Source organism: Protomyctophum parallelum (assembly GCF_964188405.1).
Source record: "Protomyctophum parallelum genome assembly, chromosome: 22".
NCBI lineage: Eukaryota > Metazoa > Chordata > Actinopteri > Myctophiformes > Myctophidae > Protomyctophum > Protomyctophum parallelum.
The window spans coordinates 30,011,734-30,029,704 of record NC_139714.1 but is presented as its reverse complement, the minus strand read 5'-3'; the positions used below and the strand labels follow the sequence as shown (position 1 = coordinate 30,029,704).

Below are 17,971 nucleotides of genomic sequence, written 5' to 3'. Positions count from 1 at the left end.
ACGGGCTGCGTTCACAAGCAAAACGCTTCGACGTTCCGAAACGTTCGACACCCAGGCCAGTTCAATGCATGGATCATGGTTCAATTTATATGTAGGCGGCAGGCCTATCTTATATTTATTTGATTAAGCAGTAAAGTAATAAACCATACTCCGAAAATAGCTCAATCTACAAGCTCATGTTGTGGTCTGGTAGATCTGCTATTATTGTCGAGCGATACAGTCTGACATCTCTGAATGCAGCCTTCCACGAAGGAGTTGCCCTCTCCCTCTCAACAGCATCAAATTTACGAGCACATCACCACAGTACAACTAGACATTAAAATGATCTGGATTAAATTCAGCCACACAAAATCAAGCGCAGGATGAACGCAGCAGACCCGCACACTGAAAGCAAAGGGTGACTTTATTCATTACACATTGATCGTGGTGGTTGTTGTTGACGTTGTTGAGCTTTGGTTTTTACGGATGGAAGCGGCTGCCTGGCGGCTGCATATCATCACCACTATTCATCACATACACGATTCCACATCGGCGGCGGTGAGGACAGCGAGACGAGGCGGGGAGGAGGACCGCTGACGGGCTGAAGGGAGCCGCCGCGGTGCGGTGCGGTGGAGGAGGAGCCGTGATGGTGGAGAGGTCCGACCGCGCTCCCCTGCTGGACTGGGAGGAGGTGGAGGCTCCGTCCTCCGCGGAGCAACCCGTATCGGAACGGCAGAGCAGCAGTCCCTCGAACAGCCGGGCGCTGGGATGCACCGCGCCCGGGTTTGGGTGGAGCACCAGTCCGGGGGGTCCCGCGTCCGTCTCCGAGACAGACGGCGGCGGCGACGGCGCCCCGCCTGCTTCGACCTCCGCCGCCGGGATCGGGGCTGATGCTGCGCCGTGTCCCGACACAGACGAGCATCCCTCGGGGTTGGGACCCGGGGACGTGTCGCTGGACAGCGGGATTGTGAATTGGGAGGAAAAGGACCAGATCGTGTCAGTCTTTGTGGTGACATTCAACACCAGATCAGGTGAGACTGTAAATATGCAATAGACATTGTAATATATGTAGTCCAGTGAAATTGCATGAACAGAACACGGACGGGACAAGAATGCAGCATTATTCCACATGGGGAATTGGGGAAAGGGACAGATACATAATGACAAAAGCCTCGCCTCAGTCTATCCAGGCAGCTGTACTGTACCTGGCTACACTATGATATCGACGCCCAAACTGAAAAACTCATGCATAGGATTAGGCTAGGAGGTTTACCAAAGTAATAGCAGGTACATTACACACTACTACACGATGTAGCCTATTTCAAATCCTCAGTGTTAATACATTTAATGCATAATAAAAGTAACCATTCATTGTGGTTACATTTGTACAGCTACCTACATTCCGATTTACAAATACTTAAATCATCACTGATAATTATGCTAATGAGCCCTATACATTTATAGCCCTACAATAATGATATTATCCCTGAGGACTGCAATTTTGGAATGATGGTTCTTACTACCATTGATTTACTGAAATGATTCAAGTTCCTCATCTCCATGGCCAGTTCAAACTGAATAGAGATGTCAGTTAAGATGCTGGGATGATGAGAGTGCTGCTGTGGTTAAAACCAAGCAGGTGGTGATTTGGTTTCTTGCAGACTGGGTCTATTCATTTTTAATGAAGCCTGATGGAAGACCCCTATGGATCAGATTACCACACCTGCCACGTCATATCGACCACAATTCCACCATTGGAGGCTTTATTGACATGTATTGACCGTGTGAAAACGATATGATGTAATTATGCATCTTGAACCAATCCAATCTGATCTCGTCAGTGAGCACACATGTCACAGTAGGCGATATCTTGACTGTTTATTTAACTCTGAGAGTGTACAAATGGAACCAGATGTACAGGTCCCATAGTTCCATTTGTACACTATAGTCTCAGAGTTAAATGAATGCTTTACTTTACTTTACAGTGCAATTTAGGAAACCTCTTTTGGTGCCTATCTTGAAGATGCTATACACTTTAGACTTTATACAGTATAGGCCTACAGTATAAGCCCATAAGACTTCATGTATAAAGTATTCCTGGGGCCCTCATGCACTCTGTGTTGGTACCTGGATTTCCCAGACACTGCCCGCTCTTCAGAGGTGCCCATATTGACCTATTGCCCACAATGTGTTGGTGCCCACTCTTCTGATTACTCTAAAAAGCACCTTTATTTATATACTGTAATATACTGTACAACTATTCGAGGAGCCTAACCTAAGCTGAATGACCACTGTAAAGAACCTCTAGAAACATACAGGGACTGAACTGGTTCTGTGTAGCACAGTGGTGCTATACCCCCAAAGAACCACTGAAGAACCACAATTTGTGTGTGTGTGTGTGTGTGTGTGTGTGTGTGTGTGTGTGTGTGTGTGTGTGTGTGTGTGTGTGTGTGTGTGTGTGTGTGTGTGTGTGTGTGTGTGTGTGTGTGTGTGTGTGTGTGTGTGTGTGTGTGTGTGTGTGTGTGTGTGTCCAGTGTCCACCAAGGCATGATCTAAAATCTCATTGTTGTAGCTCTAAACATATCAACCACTTTACCCCTCTATACTACTAATATTTAATACACAGTTGTCCGGGATCGACTCTGTACTTGGTCTGCTCAACAAAGAAAAGGTCTTTGCCAACACGAGTCAAGGCACATTGTGACACGTGAGCTTGTAGATCAGCTGTTTTTGGTGAATGTTGCCACCAGATTAATAGGGATGCTAGGGTTCAATTCCAATATCAACAGGTGCCTTGTGTTCTGTTATACACCATAACTTCCACTTCCACCTACAGTCAGTGGTGAAGTCCAGTTGTTGTAGCGACTACTTCTTCCCATCAAACCAAATTAAAGTAGTGCTATGAGGCTGAGCTGTTGGCAGGAACTGTATGACGCGTTTCAAACAAATCCAGAAAACTTCTTGCTGTTGTTAAGGTGATTTATTGACAGAGTGACACAGTCCGAAAAAAGTACTGAAAAGGTTGATAAAATGAAAACGTTAGACGTAGGTAGATTAGCCTAGAAACGTATAGATAAACGGTCAACAGAAAATATTGAGCCTAAGCTCACCCCCATTCTCTCACTGAATGCCACGGCCCAGACACACAAGCAGTCAAAACCAAGTGGGGAAAATAAAATCATCAACCAAATGTATATTTTGGCTCCTACACCAGTCATTTACTCAAATGCTGTGTTTAAGTTCCATTTTGAGGTACTATTATTTTACTTGTGTATTACCATTTTCAATACTTCTACATCACTACAGCTTGAGCAAATATTGTACTTTTTACTTCACTACAATTATTTGAAAATGTATAGCTGCTACCGTAGTTACAAATTTAGATTATTATTACAAAGACCTACATTAACCATTTAAGACATTTATACTAAAATAGGTCTCACACTCGTGAGCTTCAAATCGGTTATTTGGACAATTACTAACAATTACTAACATTTGTCCAAATAACAAGTATTTAGTATAATAACAAGTATATAAGTATAATAACAATTATAACAATTACAAGTATATTTTTATGTCAATAGCTTTGTACTTTGAACCTAGTAAAATATTGAAGGCCTTTTACTTGTAACAGAAATGTATATTGTGGTATTACTACCACAGCTGCTTCCACCACTGCCTGCAGCCTTGGCCTGGACATCCAGCAGATTGCAGTTAAACTGACTGATGGATGAGTCTGCCTAAGTGCCTAGTGCCTAGCACCGACTGAAAACCTCTCGTCGTGTTGAAAACCAACACTGGCTGAGTCACCGCTGTTCCTCTGCTCCTATCAGAACATGTTTGCTCAGCTGCTTCTTGAGAGCCAGAACTCACAATGTGTTCCAAGGAATACATTGTTTAACATCGGCAAACATTATAGTGATGCTGATTGAATCCCCCTCTTCCTGTGTGTACGCATGCGTGAGCATTAGGCCTACTGTACAGTGTGTGTGTGTGTGTGTGTGTAATCAACAGTGTTCTTATTTGTGTGTGTGTGTGTGTGTGTGTGTGTGTGTTAGGTAACATGCTGGAGTGGTGTCTGCCAAAGGACATGGATTTGGAGGGCGTGGAGTTCAAAGCCATCGCCAGTGGCTCCCATCGAGTCACCACTGACTTCATGTAAGTGTGCGGCGTGCATACGTTTGATTGAAGTATAACACAAAAAGCCCTAGGGGCTTGTTTCCATTGTGGTCCTGTGTATTGAATTAATCGTGTGTGTGTGTGTGTGTGTGTGTGTGTGTGTGTGTGTGTGTGTGTGTGTGTGTGTGTGTGTGTGCGTGCGTGTGCGCGTGTGCACATGTTTCTACTGAGGGGCAAAGCAGATGTCGCAAGACATTATAATCTCGATGAGGTTTTGGGACGACTTTATACTGTTTGATTTTTATTACCTTAGTAAACCTTTTCATTTATTTTTTGTTGTTTTCAATCCATAGTTTAAAGTATTTTTTTAAATCATCATGATATGCGTTTAGTAAATTTTGGTCCCACAAATTATAAAATTCATGATAAAGTAGCGTATGTTCATAGGGTTTCTACTGGTTCTACTGAGTGAAGACTCGCCTTCGCTGCGGTTGCAGCCAATAGCATTCATTTCTGTTTGTATTTCGGACCGGATATAGAAAGATGACAGATTTGAAATCGCTGAAAAATAGGCTTCATTGACCGTCTGTAGAAAGAAACCAATGGTGTGACTGATGCATTAATGGACTCAGGCAAGCGGTAGACTGCAAACGGCACCACCTGTTGGACAGCACGGTGGAAAAAAAAGACGCGACGGAACGGCAGGTTGACAAAATGAAAACGCATACAAAAGGAAAAGGCGTTTTCGCTGTGTTGCCATGGTAATTTGTTTCTCTGACATGATGGATAGTAAAAGGAGGACAGCACTTAGTGTATCCCTTGCTTATCTCCACATAAAATAAATACAACAAAACTTGTGTCATACAAAAGGGGGTACTGTTCAACTAAAATAATTAACTTCTCATTGTCGATGTCAACCTTCATTGTGCTGCTTGTGTGTGCTGGTGCTGTTTTTCTTTTTCTTCTTTTCTGCTGAGATTTATCCCTGGAAATGGACTATGGAGCTACGTAAAATCCGGTTCTAGATTCCGCCCAGTATCACGGTAAAAAGATAAAATATTTAAACTTTGAACGGCAATGCCGCCTGCCGTTACTATCGCCGGTTCTGACTGCCAGGCTGCCGTGCCGTCGTGTCTCGTTTGCAGTCCTGCTCCCGTCCACTAAAATGACTTCCGGTTTGCTGTTTTCTGTCTGCCTGATTCCATGTTAATGAGTCCATATGTTTTTGCGGTCTATGGTTTCTAGATGTTGTAGAGCAGCTGCAGCCTCCTGCCCTCCTCACCCATTCGAAGCCATCAAAGTAGAAAAGCTTGTTCATTTCCTTCCTTGGAGGAATGCTGTCTTAGCGTCTTAGTGCACATGAAAGGCTGCAGACAGACACAGTGAGGGAAGCTACTTCAAGTCCAGAGTATTAGTGGGTTGCCCTATGTCTCATTCTTGGCAGGGCACCATGACATGTGTTTCCTGGCTAAAAGCACAAGCAATCTGGCACATCCGTCACTGGTGTGACACTGTGACTAAGGCCTCATAGAGTGGTGGTCCAGGGATTGTTTAATGGAAGGAAGTTAGCATCTTCCTGGTCCTCTCTACAAAACGTTTTGCTTTGGATTTCTGATCATTGTAGGTAATATGCTCAGTGGCAAATGAAAGTTCATGATAAGCTTTGCTCAACAACATACTACTTGTGATGATGTGTATATATAATCTTCCCGACAACCTCTGCAGGCGCATCATTTTTAAAGAGATGTAAAATCTTTCAAATTCACGAATACGCATTAACCCTGTAAGACCCAACGATGCTTCTCGGTAACATTTCTATTTTAATTAATTACTTCATTCTTTTCTGTTCTTTTTTCACCTAAACATCATCATTGATGTTCATTGTTTAGTCTTGCAATGCCATTGGTCATGATATTTGCATATAAATACCCCCCACAGAGGCATAAATTTACTTCAAAATCTCTGGACATAGTGCAATTTGTTATCAAAACTTACTTATGACCTTTAATCTTTAACCCTGATAAAAGTAACAAAAATGCATTTAATACATTTTTGTGATAATGTGATCATTAGAATGTCTAGAACATGTATTATGTATTATTGTGAAAGATATCCACCGAATGTAAATTATTAATTTATTATTAATATTTTAATTATTATTATAAATGTGCATACAATTTTCATAAAACTTTTTTTCTTTTTTCTTTTACATATTCTTTGAACATAAGTCCTAGTAGTACAAAGTAGTAGTAGTAGTAGTAGTAAGGTTGAAATCTCTTTTTTGCAAGTAAAAATATATCCGGGGGAGGGAAGGATACATCTCCATCTCATGTTCTTGGCAGGGGCACCACAACAGAGGAATGTTGCTTGGCAAAAAAAGACACAGCCATCTGGCACTCCCCTTACTGTTGTGACTCAGGCCTTCTCTCTCTTCTCTGTTCTCTTTCTCTCTACGAAAAACTCTCTTTTTTGTCCCCTCTCTCCACAGCTACTTCCGTAAGGGCGGTTACTTTGGGCTGGCCTGTTTTGCCAACATGGCTGTGGAGAGTGCAGTGGAGAGGGGCGCGAGGATGAAGTCAGTGGGCATCTTGTCTCCCTCATACACCCTGCTGTACCGCTACATGAGCTTTCTGGAGCACCAGGTCGGGTAAGAATAACCACAAGATGATAAATAGTGAAAATAGCCAATTGTGGGCTTGTAGATTCACTAGATTTCACTATTATCTCTATTTATTTATTTGACCAATAATGTGAAAATGTTGTGAGCTTGTAGAGCAGGGGTTTTCAACCGGTGGTCCGCGGTATTGCAGGTGGTCCCTGGCCATGCATAAAAAATAAAACATTTATTTATTTATTTTTTACTTTTAATAACTTACAGGAGGTCTTACTATATGGTGTGTGTGTGTGATATGAAATGTGAGTTTACCATAATTACCATAATTAAGTAATCCTTAATCATCACATTCTAACAAAATCACTGTATTTTATTAGATATTATATTGATATTATAGCTATTTTCTCCAGCTCCCTGTGGTGCATGAACCCCCCACCACTATTGTGTGGGGTGGGTCTATGATGGACCCGCCACGCACAATAGTGGTGGTCCCCAGGTTGCTCTTAGTCAGGATGGTGGTCCCTGGGTCAAAATCAGTTGAAAACCCCTGTTGTAGAGCCATCTTTGCAAATTAAGAAAATTGTGAAATTCTTTGAAAATCTTTGAAAAAACTTGCCTATAAATGTCATGCCCAAAGTAGGGAGCCCAGGATGAAAGCGAATAATCAGGCCGGTGTACAACAATTAGTCTAGCTGGTGAAGTTGACAGTATTATCTACGACCACGTCACACGGAAAGGATTCACACCCCAATCCGTCACACTTTGAAAATGCCTCTTTCACTTCTTTTATCCCCTTTTGTTCACTTTCCATTCTGCACTCTGTTCCCCCTTCAGAGTTCCCACAGACACCGTGGCCATGTCTGGCCTTGTGGTATGCATTTGTCATGCTCCTCACTCGTCCGACACCATCCAATCTCTCCATCTCTCCTAGTTATTTACTGAGCCCCGTCTACTTTGTACAAAGGAGCTCCTGTTGTGCTGCCAGTCATGTCCGGCTCTTTCTCTCTCACGCTATTTCTCTCTCCTTCTTAAAGGTATATTCAGTGATTTCACTTAATTCAAATATCACTTTTTTCCTTTATTTATTTTTGATAATCCTCCCTACTATAGTGTGCTGACCATATAAGGAGTTCCTCCCTCCCTGGAGTTCCTCCCTGTCCCCAGTGAAAAAAAACCTAGTTTTGGTTTTGCTGTGGCGGGTGAGAAAGCCTTCATCCAATCATGATCGAGTGTTGCCGGGCCTTGGTGCACGTGCTGTTGGCCTGTTGCACTTCCCCCCACTGTAGAGCGTGTGCTTGTGCACATCTTGTTACCGGGGCGGACCGGGGGGGTTTCCAAATCACCCAAATCACTGAATGCTCCTTTAAGCATTGTATGATCTTGAATTTAATTCAGGATCATCACATGCACACAAAAACCTGCACATATTGCTGGCTATGTAGTGGAGCTGCAACTCTCGATTATTCTATTAGTGATTATTCTATTGATCACTTTTTCATTTCATCGAATAATTTTGAAGCACATTTTTGGATTTTATATATCAATGCAGCAACGCAGAACAACACTAATTGTGGGACTGTGCTTACTGTAAAACTCTGCAAGCACAGTCCCAGTAGGCCAAGGATGAACCTGATCATGCCAGGCTGTGTCACACATGGCCTTGTACGTTATCCCACCTTTAAGTCTTTAGATGGAGAGGAAAATGACTCTTAAATCTTTAGGAGTCATGAACCCATAACCTTTGGCTTATGAACACCTAATTTATTTCTTGAGCCCCGCTGGCATGGAAGATCCAATTGAGAACTTAATACATACTTAACCCAACTTTTTTAATTTAGAGAGTCAAGTGTCAAGTGTCAACTTCCCCATAGACTTACAGTATGTAGTCTTGTCTGGATGGTCTTCAGACCGGTTGGTCCTTAGGATCCTATTGAAACCAGTGAGGAGACTCACCGGGAGGAAATGGAAACAGTGCGTGTGGAGGAACACACTATCTAATTTAATTCCTCATAGTTCAGCACCTGCCTTGCCCAACCTGTAAAGAGTCACTAGTGAGGCCCAGGCCGTGGCGTAACGGTCTGGGCACCTGACTGGTAATCCAGTCGCAGTGTGCCGCGGGTTCGACTCCCGAGCCCGACACGGCCTTTACTGCATGTCATCCCCCCATCTCTCTCCCGTTTCCTGTCAGCCTACTGTCTGTCCCTTCAAAAATCAATAAAAGGCGTAAGCCGCAAAAAAATATCTAAAAAAAAAAAAAAAAAAGTCACTAGTGAAGCAACAAAAATTCCCCTGCCCGACATCCCTCCCACGAACACAGTCAATTTTGTTTGATGGAATGCCTGGCTAAAGCCGGAAGCACCGCTGAGGATTCAAACCCCTAGTCCTCACGATGCACCATCCGAGAGGCGAGCCCTGTTTTTCTAATATCCCAATAGGTTTCTTCAATAGCTTAGAAGAAAATGTGTTTTGTTCCAACAGCATTCAGGTTAATGTCTTATGTGTCACGTGTTTGTTCATTCTGTGTCATTGTATTTCATTTCCACCAGGCTCCAGCTGCAGTCTCCTGGACACTACTCTCCTTTGGAAGCCTTCTATGAAGACAAGAGAGCTTTGCTGCCACCCAGTGGTGAAGAGGCTGTTACTGCATGTCCGGCCAACGCCTGGGGAGCTGCACTCAATCACAGCATGCACCCTGAAATGAAGGTTGGGGACTTACCTATTTACGTGGGGTATTAATTTACGGGGAAAAACAAACATAAACATAAAACATGAAATATGACGATAAAGGTTTTCTTGCCCCAACAATGACATTTTGTTAGCTAAGCACTGTGCGGTTTGGTCTTCCTGTACTTCTGTGTCCAGATCACCCACCCAGCAGGCTGCATGTCCCAGTTCATCAGGTTCTTTGGGGAACAGATCATGGTGCTGTGGAAACTGGCTCTGCTCAGGAGACGCATTCTCATCTTCTCCCCTCCTCCTGTAGGGGTCGTCTGCTACCGAGGTGAGGAGTCCCGCGGCTTTCTTTCTTCTGACAGTGTGAGCTAGCCTATATGACACTGGTGCTCAAAACGTTTTGTGCCAGGGATCACCCCATACAAGATCTGTGTCACTAAAATGTTCCAAAAATATTCCTAATTTCACATATGTTTTAGTTAGTTAGTTTCATTTATTGTCCACGTGTGGAAATTCGTCTTCGGTCTCAAACAGTAAAAAACAAACAGTTACAACAACAGCAACAACACTTAACACAATTATTTTCTCATGGCAAAAAAGTGCAGGACAACAGTGGAAGATACATTGGAAAACAAACAAATCTAGCGAGACATGGTATCATTTAGTGCCTTAATGGCATTTGGTATGAAAGAATTAAAAAAAATGTTACGGTTAGCTCTTGGCACTTTGTACCGTCTACCAGAGGGAAGTAGTTCGAACTCCCTGCAGAGTGGATGAGAGGGGTCGTTTGCTATCTTGATAGCTTTTTTACGAAGTACCTCCTTGTAGATACAGCCTAATTGTTGCTGTCTCTTCCCAATTCTTTTTGAGGCTAGGGTTACTATTCGCTGCAGCTTGCTTCTTCCTTTTACATTCAGATTGCCATACCACATTGACATGTTAAAAGTCAAGATTCCCTCTATCAGGTTTTTATAGACTGTTTCCATGATATGCTTGCTCACTCTAAAGGAGTTGAGCTTGCGTAGTAGGTGGAGGCGTTGGTTACAAGTTTAAAAAATCTGGTCAGTATTTTCACTGAAATTGAGTTTGCTGTCAATATATGTGCCTAAGTATTTAAAAGTGTCTACTACCTCCACTATTTGTCCACCAATTGTAATGGACTGCACAGGTTCCTTTTCATGAATGACATTTTTGTCACATTGATCCCTAAGGAGCTTTTATCGCACCAGTTCTGAATAGATAACACATGTGCTCTGTATGCTTCCTCCCCCACTGTGTCCCCCTTCTTCAGTAAGGCAACCAGGGCCATATCATCCGCATATTTGAACAAATGAAACATATCCTGGTCTAACTGGAATTAATTTGTATATAAGGAGAAAAGTAAGGGGGATAAGATAGTCCCCTGTGGAGCACCGGTGTTAAGCACAGTGATGTCGGACAGAGTATCATTAACACGGACCTGTTGAGGATGGTCAGAGAGGAAGTCTCTGACAAGATGGATAATACCTCCATTTACCCCTATGTCAATGAGTCTCTGCAGAAGGGTATGTATCTGCATGCTGTTGAAAGCAGAGGTAAAATCAATAAAAAGGACCCTGGCAAAGTGGGAGGGGACTTGGAGATGCTTAGACAGGGGGTTAAACAGGCTGATAGTTGCATCATCAGTTCCTCTCTGACTTTTATAAGCAAATTGGAGATGATCTAAGCTGTTAGAAACCATCGCTGTGATTTGTCTGCTTATAACTCTTTCAAAACATTTTCCCAAAATGGAAGTAAGAGCAATGGGCCTGAAGTCTTTTAGTTCAGTGGCTCCAGGCTTCTTGGGGAGAGGCACAATACATGACATTTTCCATAAATTGGGCATTGTTAGAGAGTCAAGCAAATAGATAGATAGATAGGTTTATTTGTCATTTTTACAACTGTGAACAGCAGAAAAACGAAATTTCGACGTGCTAGTGCACGAGCTGGAATACTGGAATAGCATCAACAGAATACCTTTAAGTTCATGAACATTTTCTTTCAACACTCTGCCTCTAAGGCCATCTGGCCCAGGGGCCGAGTTGGGCTTAATACAGGAAAGGCTAGCTACAATTTCCTTTTCACTGAGTGTGATGGGGACATACTCCGGAATGGACATACACACACTATCACGCTCAGCACTGAAGTCATTCTTATCAAAACTGCTGAAAAAGACTCTGATGAAGACCGCAAGGTCGAAACGTTAGTCGTTTTGTATACTCAGCACCTAAATAAAAGGCTCTAAATGTCCGTGCTGCTCCAGTCTCTTCTCCTTATGCGGCTGAAAAAGATATTTAGATCATTAGCAAAAGATGGAGAGGGGTGCGACAGGGGGGTACGCTTTTTTCAAGATTGTTTTGAAAATTGCAGATCTACAAGCTGACAACATGTTGCACCGCGGTACGTTGTGAGCTTGTAGATCGTCAGTTTTCAAAAAGCCTATGTAGACCTACAGTGTATAGGTTTAAAGTGGGTAGAATGACTTTGATGTTACAGTATATTAATACATTTAGCTGGGGAACCCCCTCAAGACACCTGGGGGTCTCTGTTTGGACCCCACCTTGAGAACTTTGAGCTATGACATCTATTTGAGGGAAATGTTAGAGCAGAGTTTAGGATCCAAGGATTTTAGGATAGGAGAACTAAATTATGCTTAATTCCTCTACAACAGTGGTTCTCAATGGGGCCCCCAGCAAAATAAGCAACAGTTTAATTTCAGTATTATTTCACGGCTAGAACTTAAGGCCCAATGAGAAACGTATAATAAGAATTACTATTGAAGATCATATAGGTTTCATTGTTTTCTCCCCACTTACAGTGGACAGTTTGTACTAAACAGTACAGTTTGTACTTACAGTGGACAATCTGTACTAAATCTAACAACATAATATCCACTCTTATGGGGACTACTACACGTTTTCAAATGGGGTTTCGCTTTCGCAGCCTAATATACATATACATATGTGGTGCGACTGTGGCTCAGGAGGTAGAGCAGGTCGTCCAATGATCCGTGGGTCGGCGGTTCGAATCCCGGCTCCTCCTGTATACATGTCGAAGTGTCCTTGGGCAAGACACTGAACCCCAAATTGCTCCTGATTTGCTGGTTGGTTCCTTGCATGGCTTCTGCCGCAATCGGTGTATGAATGTGTGTGTGAATGGGTGAATGTAATGCAATGCAATGTAAAGCGCCTTGGATAAAGGCGCTATATATATATAATAAATGCACCATTTAACATTTACCATATCAACCATGTGAGTCCTCGTACAGACGGAAACACACACGCACACACTTTCCATCCCACGGTATTTCTCCATGAGTCAGTGTAGTCTCCTCTCTCCCCCCAGTCTACTGCTGCTGCTGCCTGGCAAACGTCTCCATCCCAGGAGTGGGCGTGGCTGTTCCAGAGTTCCGCCCCTTCTTTTATGTCAACGTGGCGGACATCAGCGCCCTGGAGAATGAGCTGGCCTACGTAGCATGTGAGTGGATTCAGCAGGCATGGGCGACCAGAGGCCCTTTTTCACTGCAGAGATTATGACACGTCGTTGACGGGTATGCATGTCAACAGGTGCATGAAGTACATGGGATTCCCTACTTCCTACTGGACGATAATAAGACAGCATTATGTGGATCTCGGACTTCATGCGGCCAGTCTATGATGTACAAAGACATCGGTTACCTCCATATTTGAGCAAAGTTCAATCTGACCTCCATCATCGTCCAGTAAAAACAAAAAAGTTGTTAAAAGGTCCAGCTTTGAGCGATTTTGCAATAGACCCAGAACGTGTATAATTCATAATACTCTACCCTATTGAATAGGGTAGAGTATTATGAATTATACACGTTCTGGGGTGTGGGGTGGAAATCCGCTTCTCAGTGTATTTCCAAATGGTAAACACAAAACAAAAACACCGACATTTGAAGGAATTTAGAAGAAAAAAACCCCAGACAGGCCGGACAGCCCCCAAAAAGAGGACATGTCCGGGTAAAAGAGGACGTATGGTCATTCTAGCGGGGACACACACACACACACACACACACACACACACACACACACACTGCCCCTTAGTTTATATTAGAGTATGTTTGATCAAACTTCAGTTTTTGTTACCCAGAATTTGTGTCACATCAGCATGGCTGTGCACACAATCAAGAGCAAAATGTAAAGTTGTGTGTGTGTGTGTGTTTGTGTGTGTGTGTGTGTGTGTGTGTGTGTGTGTGTGTGTGTGTGTGTGTGTGTGTGTGTGTGTGTGTGTGTGTGTGTGTTTGTGTGTGTGGGTGTGTGTGTGTGTGTGTGTGCCCGTGTGCGTGCAGGCACCACTGAGAAGATCTTCGAGGAGAAAAAGGATCTCTATGATGTATACGTGGACAACCAGAATGTGAAGACCTACAGAGAAGGTCTGAAGCCTCTACTCCGCCTCAGCGCTGCAGACAGGGACAAGTACCGCAAACTCACTGAACAGAGGTGGGCACATTAGGCCAGTGTTTCTCAACCTATGTACCGCGGCACTTTACTGTGCCGTTTGATCTGTCCAGGTGTGCCGCGAGATTTGTCCGAAAGTAACACTTTTCATAGCCTAAAAATGTCGGGGCACATCGGCGTTAACGTGCTGCGTTAACCCGATAAATAAATATCGGGGTCTCACTCTGCACAGAGCCTCTGGGTCTGCAGCGGCCAGGAGGCGGTGTGTCTGTGTGTGTGTGTGTGCGCGCGTGTGAGAGGGACGGTAAACAGTCAGCAACACGTTAAATTTCACATTTCACAATGTTAGAAACAGCTACAGTGATGGCCTAATGATTAGGCCATCACTGTAGCTGTTTCTAACATTGTGGCAACCTGTGGGGAAGTGGAGGCGAGATTCACAATAAAATAAGCCTCAGGGCACTATTTTGCGTGTTGTCTTAAAAGACCACTTCACCACTTTTGAACCCATCTTCCTATAATAGGTCCTCACTAATAATCATGATAAAATGGCAAAAGAAAGATCTACTCAGTCTGTGTCTCATAGGAGGGCTGTGGGCAGTTCAGAAACCCGTCCACCAGTGACATCATCGATGGGGAATCCAAGCTCATAGAAAATGGCAGGCTTTCTAGTCCTGAAAAGTTGTAATGCGAAAATGGATGCCATCGTTAGGCAAATCTGCCTAACGATGATGTCACTGGTGGACGAGTTTCTGAACTGCCCACAGCCCTCCTATTGTGCCATTTTATCCTCATGATTATTAGTGAGGACCTATTATATGAAGATACGTTGAAAAGTGGTGAAGTGGTCCTTTAAGTACCAGTTCTTGTGACTTAACCTGGAGGTGTGGCCAATGCTGTTTGGCCACTCAAAATAGTTAAACAGCATTGGCCACACCTCCAGGTCTCGGATGATCTTAACTTTGACTGCCAGATTAAATTAACCAAAATATCCGCGCAACGAACGGCTCTCTCATTACCGGTGTGCGACCATAGGTTAGGCCAGAAATAACCCCCCATCAGTCTTAAATTCTTTCGGTATCTAAGAAATGTGTTGTTAGAAACATACTTTGTAAAAAAATTAAAATATGATTATTTTGGGGGGTCCCCAATTAATTTGGAGGGTCTCCAGTTTAAATGTGATCATTTTGTGGGATCACGGCCTGAAAAGGTTGATGCAGATGTAGATGTGCTTGTTTTAGTATATTGTATTTACATACTGTAGAATGTAGATACAATTTGATTGTGTGTGTGTGTGTGTGTGTGTGTGTGTGTGTGTGTGTGTGTGTGTGTGTGTGTGTGTGTGTGTGTGTGTGTGTGTGTGTGTGTGTGTGTGTGTGTGCAGGCAAATGTTGCTCTACTCACAGGAGGAGAATGGAGACTGTGTGTCAAGTGAAGAGGATCTCTTTATTCTGTAAGTATATTAGAGTAAATTCTGTTTGTATATAATTAGAGTACTCAAGACCTTTTCAACATCTGGTGAACAATTCTTAGGCAGAGGAACAGGACAGCTTGATTTAATTTAATTGTTCTTTTGATGTACCTTGTGCTTTGCGTAATGGTTAACTTAATTACATAATTTAGCAATAATTCTAGCATATGCCATGTGTTTATCTACTGGAATTATAACAGATTCGGTGTACTCAGTCCTATAGGATAACAATAAATCTATCATCTTGATCAAGAGCTTTAAAGACATTAGTGTCTATCATCCGCGCAAGATAACCCACAACTCTTGACTGGCTTTCATTTTATTGTATTGCATTACACTCTCATGTTGCTGTCAATTAGACTCACCTGTCATTTTATTTCCCTAGCTTTTTCCTGGAGCAGAACAACAGGATTTTCCAGACTCTGAGTGAGGTGGCGGGGAGCCCCGATCCCACACTGACACAGGAGAGCGTGAGGGCCATGGGCCTGGACCCGCATGGAGACCGGCTGTTCTTGCTCCACCTGCTGGAGATCTATGGCTATGACACCCTGCTGGTGTCGGACCAGCTCTGCTGCAGCTGAAAGTGCACCGGGCCGGCTACCTGCCTTTCATCAGGTTGGACTTTCAAAGGGGGTTATTCAACTTGAGCCACTTTAAGGCCAACGTTAGCCTCCCAGAGACTCTGGTACCTCTAGAAATGTGGTACAGTACAGCTCTGTCTAAATTTAAACACAGTTATGTTCATCATGGATCTGCTCTCGTCATGGATCTGCTCTCACAAACTCCAATGCAGACACAGGATGAATGCAAATGTGGTCAATTCCACATTGTACAACATCCCCTGGAGGCAAACTCACTCTCCAGTTGCAATACCTCCATTTGGCTGACTGAAATAATGGATTATTTTCAGTTAAGTGTATTATAGATGTATCTATTCTAAATTTAAGAAATGCTGTCGCAAAAAAGTGTCTAAGTAGTCAGTACAAGTGTGGCTAAACCTGGGAGGTAACCCTGGGAACCCCCGAGCTTCTTTCGACGATCATGGATGTGCAACATGGACTGCTAAACTACAGCCGTCCTGTAAATACAAATGCAGATTCATAACCTATTTGCTGTGTGCGACTGTGCGTGCGTGCTTGTGTGAGAGGGGTCTATCTCTCCCAGTTCCCTCTCCTTGTTTCAAGTGCTGGATTATAAATTGTTAAGTGCATTCATCTCAGATCTGAGCCTGACCTGTGCCATTAGTAGGTGGTTAGTGTGCTTTGGTATAATTTAAGAATGCTCATAGAGGTATACCTGTAAGCAGAAATACAGACAATCTATAATTTAATTAAGAAAATACATAAGAAGAAGAGTTTTGTGATACAGACAGCCACTGCGGGTCTAAATGACAGGCCGTAATGAGAATGTAAAATTAGAATATTTTGTCATGCATCGTGTACGGCAGTACCGTACTTTAAGCTGATCACATGAGCCAATGTAGTACTGATGGGTGACCTTACAAGTTGTCAAGAGATGACACTTCGATAAGATTATAGCAGGTTTAAAATATGAAGAAACAAGAGGCTCTGATCTTTGAATGTCTGGCTTAGGGCTTTTGGTTTTTAATTGAGGTAAATTATTTTCAGTTTCTCAGCAAGTCACCTGCCATGCAGCGGTGTTGTTGTTGACTGTTTTTAAGCTGTTATATTGAGAGGCCCTATGCAGTTCAGTCTTCAGTGTTTCTGAGAACACTGGATATCAGATTGAGATGTTCTGACTTTAATCACTATTAGGCCATTTGATACATAATATGGGCCTGCATCTGAAGACAGTAATGTGAAACTAGTTGAGACCATTGTGCTAACATGTGAAAATGTACAAATCCACTGAAGTGCACTCACTTTAAGGCCTGTTACCGTGCTTCTGAGAAGTTCAAGTTGCTTTGGTCACTCTAAAGTGCTGTCTTCTGGAGGACCGGTATGCCATACATTTCAGCCTACTTGAACCACATTCAAAGTTGTTAATGAGTTACACTCTGCAATACTTCTGTGTTATTTATATCATTTGCTTTGAATGTAAATATTCAATAATTGTGTTTTCTATTTCTATTTGTTTAATGACTTTAAATATCCAACTACTGTTACGTCTATCTGTGAAGGAGGAGGGTATCAGTTGAATGTGTTTTGTAATCATAGATCATAGAACCTGCAATCATGTTAATTCAACTCTGAGGGTGTACACATGTCACCAAATGGACCCTTGCAGTTTAATTTGGTTCCATTTGTACAATCTCAACGCACACATAGGCAGCGTGACGAATAAACAATCCCAAAATGCATTGCGAATATTTCACATCAAACTATATTAATTTGGTGAGGTCCATGCATTTATTTGAATTCATTTAATTTAAAAAGCGCTCCTGGTTGTGCGGACCTTCAGAGTTACATGGATAAACTAGAAAAAGTGCCCTTCCGGGCACAGGTCTCCACCAGGTTATCCACAGATCCGTGCAGTTAGAGGTAAAAACACTTTTCGGCCAGTTATAGCGCCACCTTGAGGCTGAGTTGAAATTGTTCATGTGGCATTTCGTCCTCGGCCTAGTGGGAATGTGCGTGCACAATTTCACGGAAATCACGCGATGTGTTCATGATTTGCAGCATTTTGTTTGAAACTGAGCACTCCTGTGAACTTTGG

The 17,971-nt window shown here is 42.9% G+C and overlaps 1 protein-coding gene across 1 annotated transcript; it reads left to right on the top strand.

The window, feature by feature from the left end:
• The first annotated feature begins 100 nt into the window (after positions 1–100).
• On the top strand, positions 101–17,725 carry LOC310853203 (DENN domain-containing protein 11-like). The gene is made up of 9 exons (XM_083757444.1): positions 101–1,010; positions 4,038–4,137; positions 6,587–6,745; positions 9,259–9,415; positions 9,575–9,713; positions 12,749–12,880; positions 13,716–13,866; positions 15,209–15,277; positions 15,681–17,725. The coding sequence occupies exons 1-9, from the start codon at positions 626–628 to the stop codon at positions 15,874–15,876; spliced, it is 1,488 nt and encodes a 495-aa protein (XP_083613570.1). The 5' UTR covers positions 101–625; the 3' UTR covers positions 15,877–17,725.
• Positions 17,726–17,971: the final 246 nt, after the last annotated feature.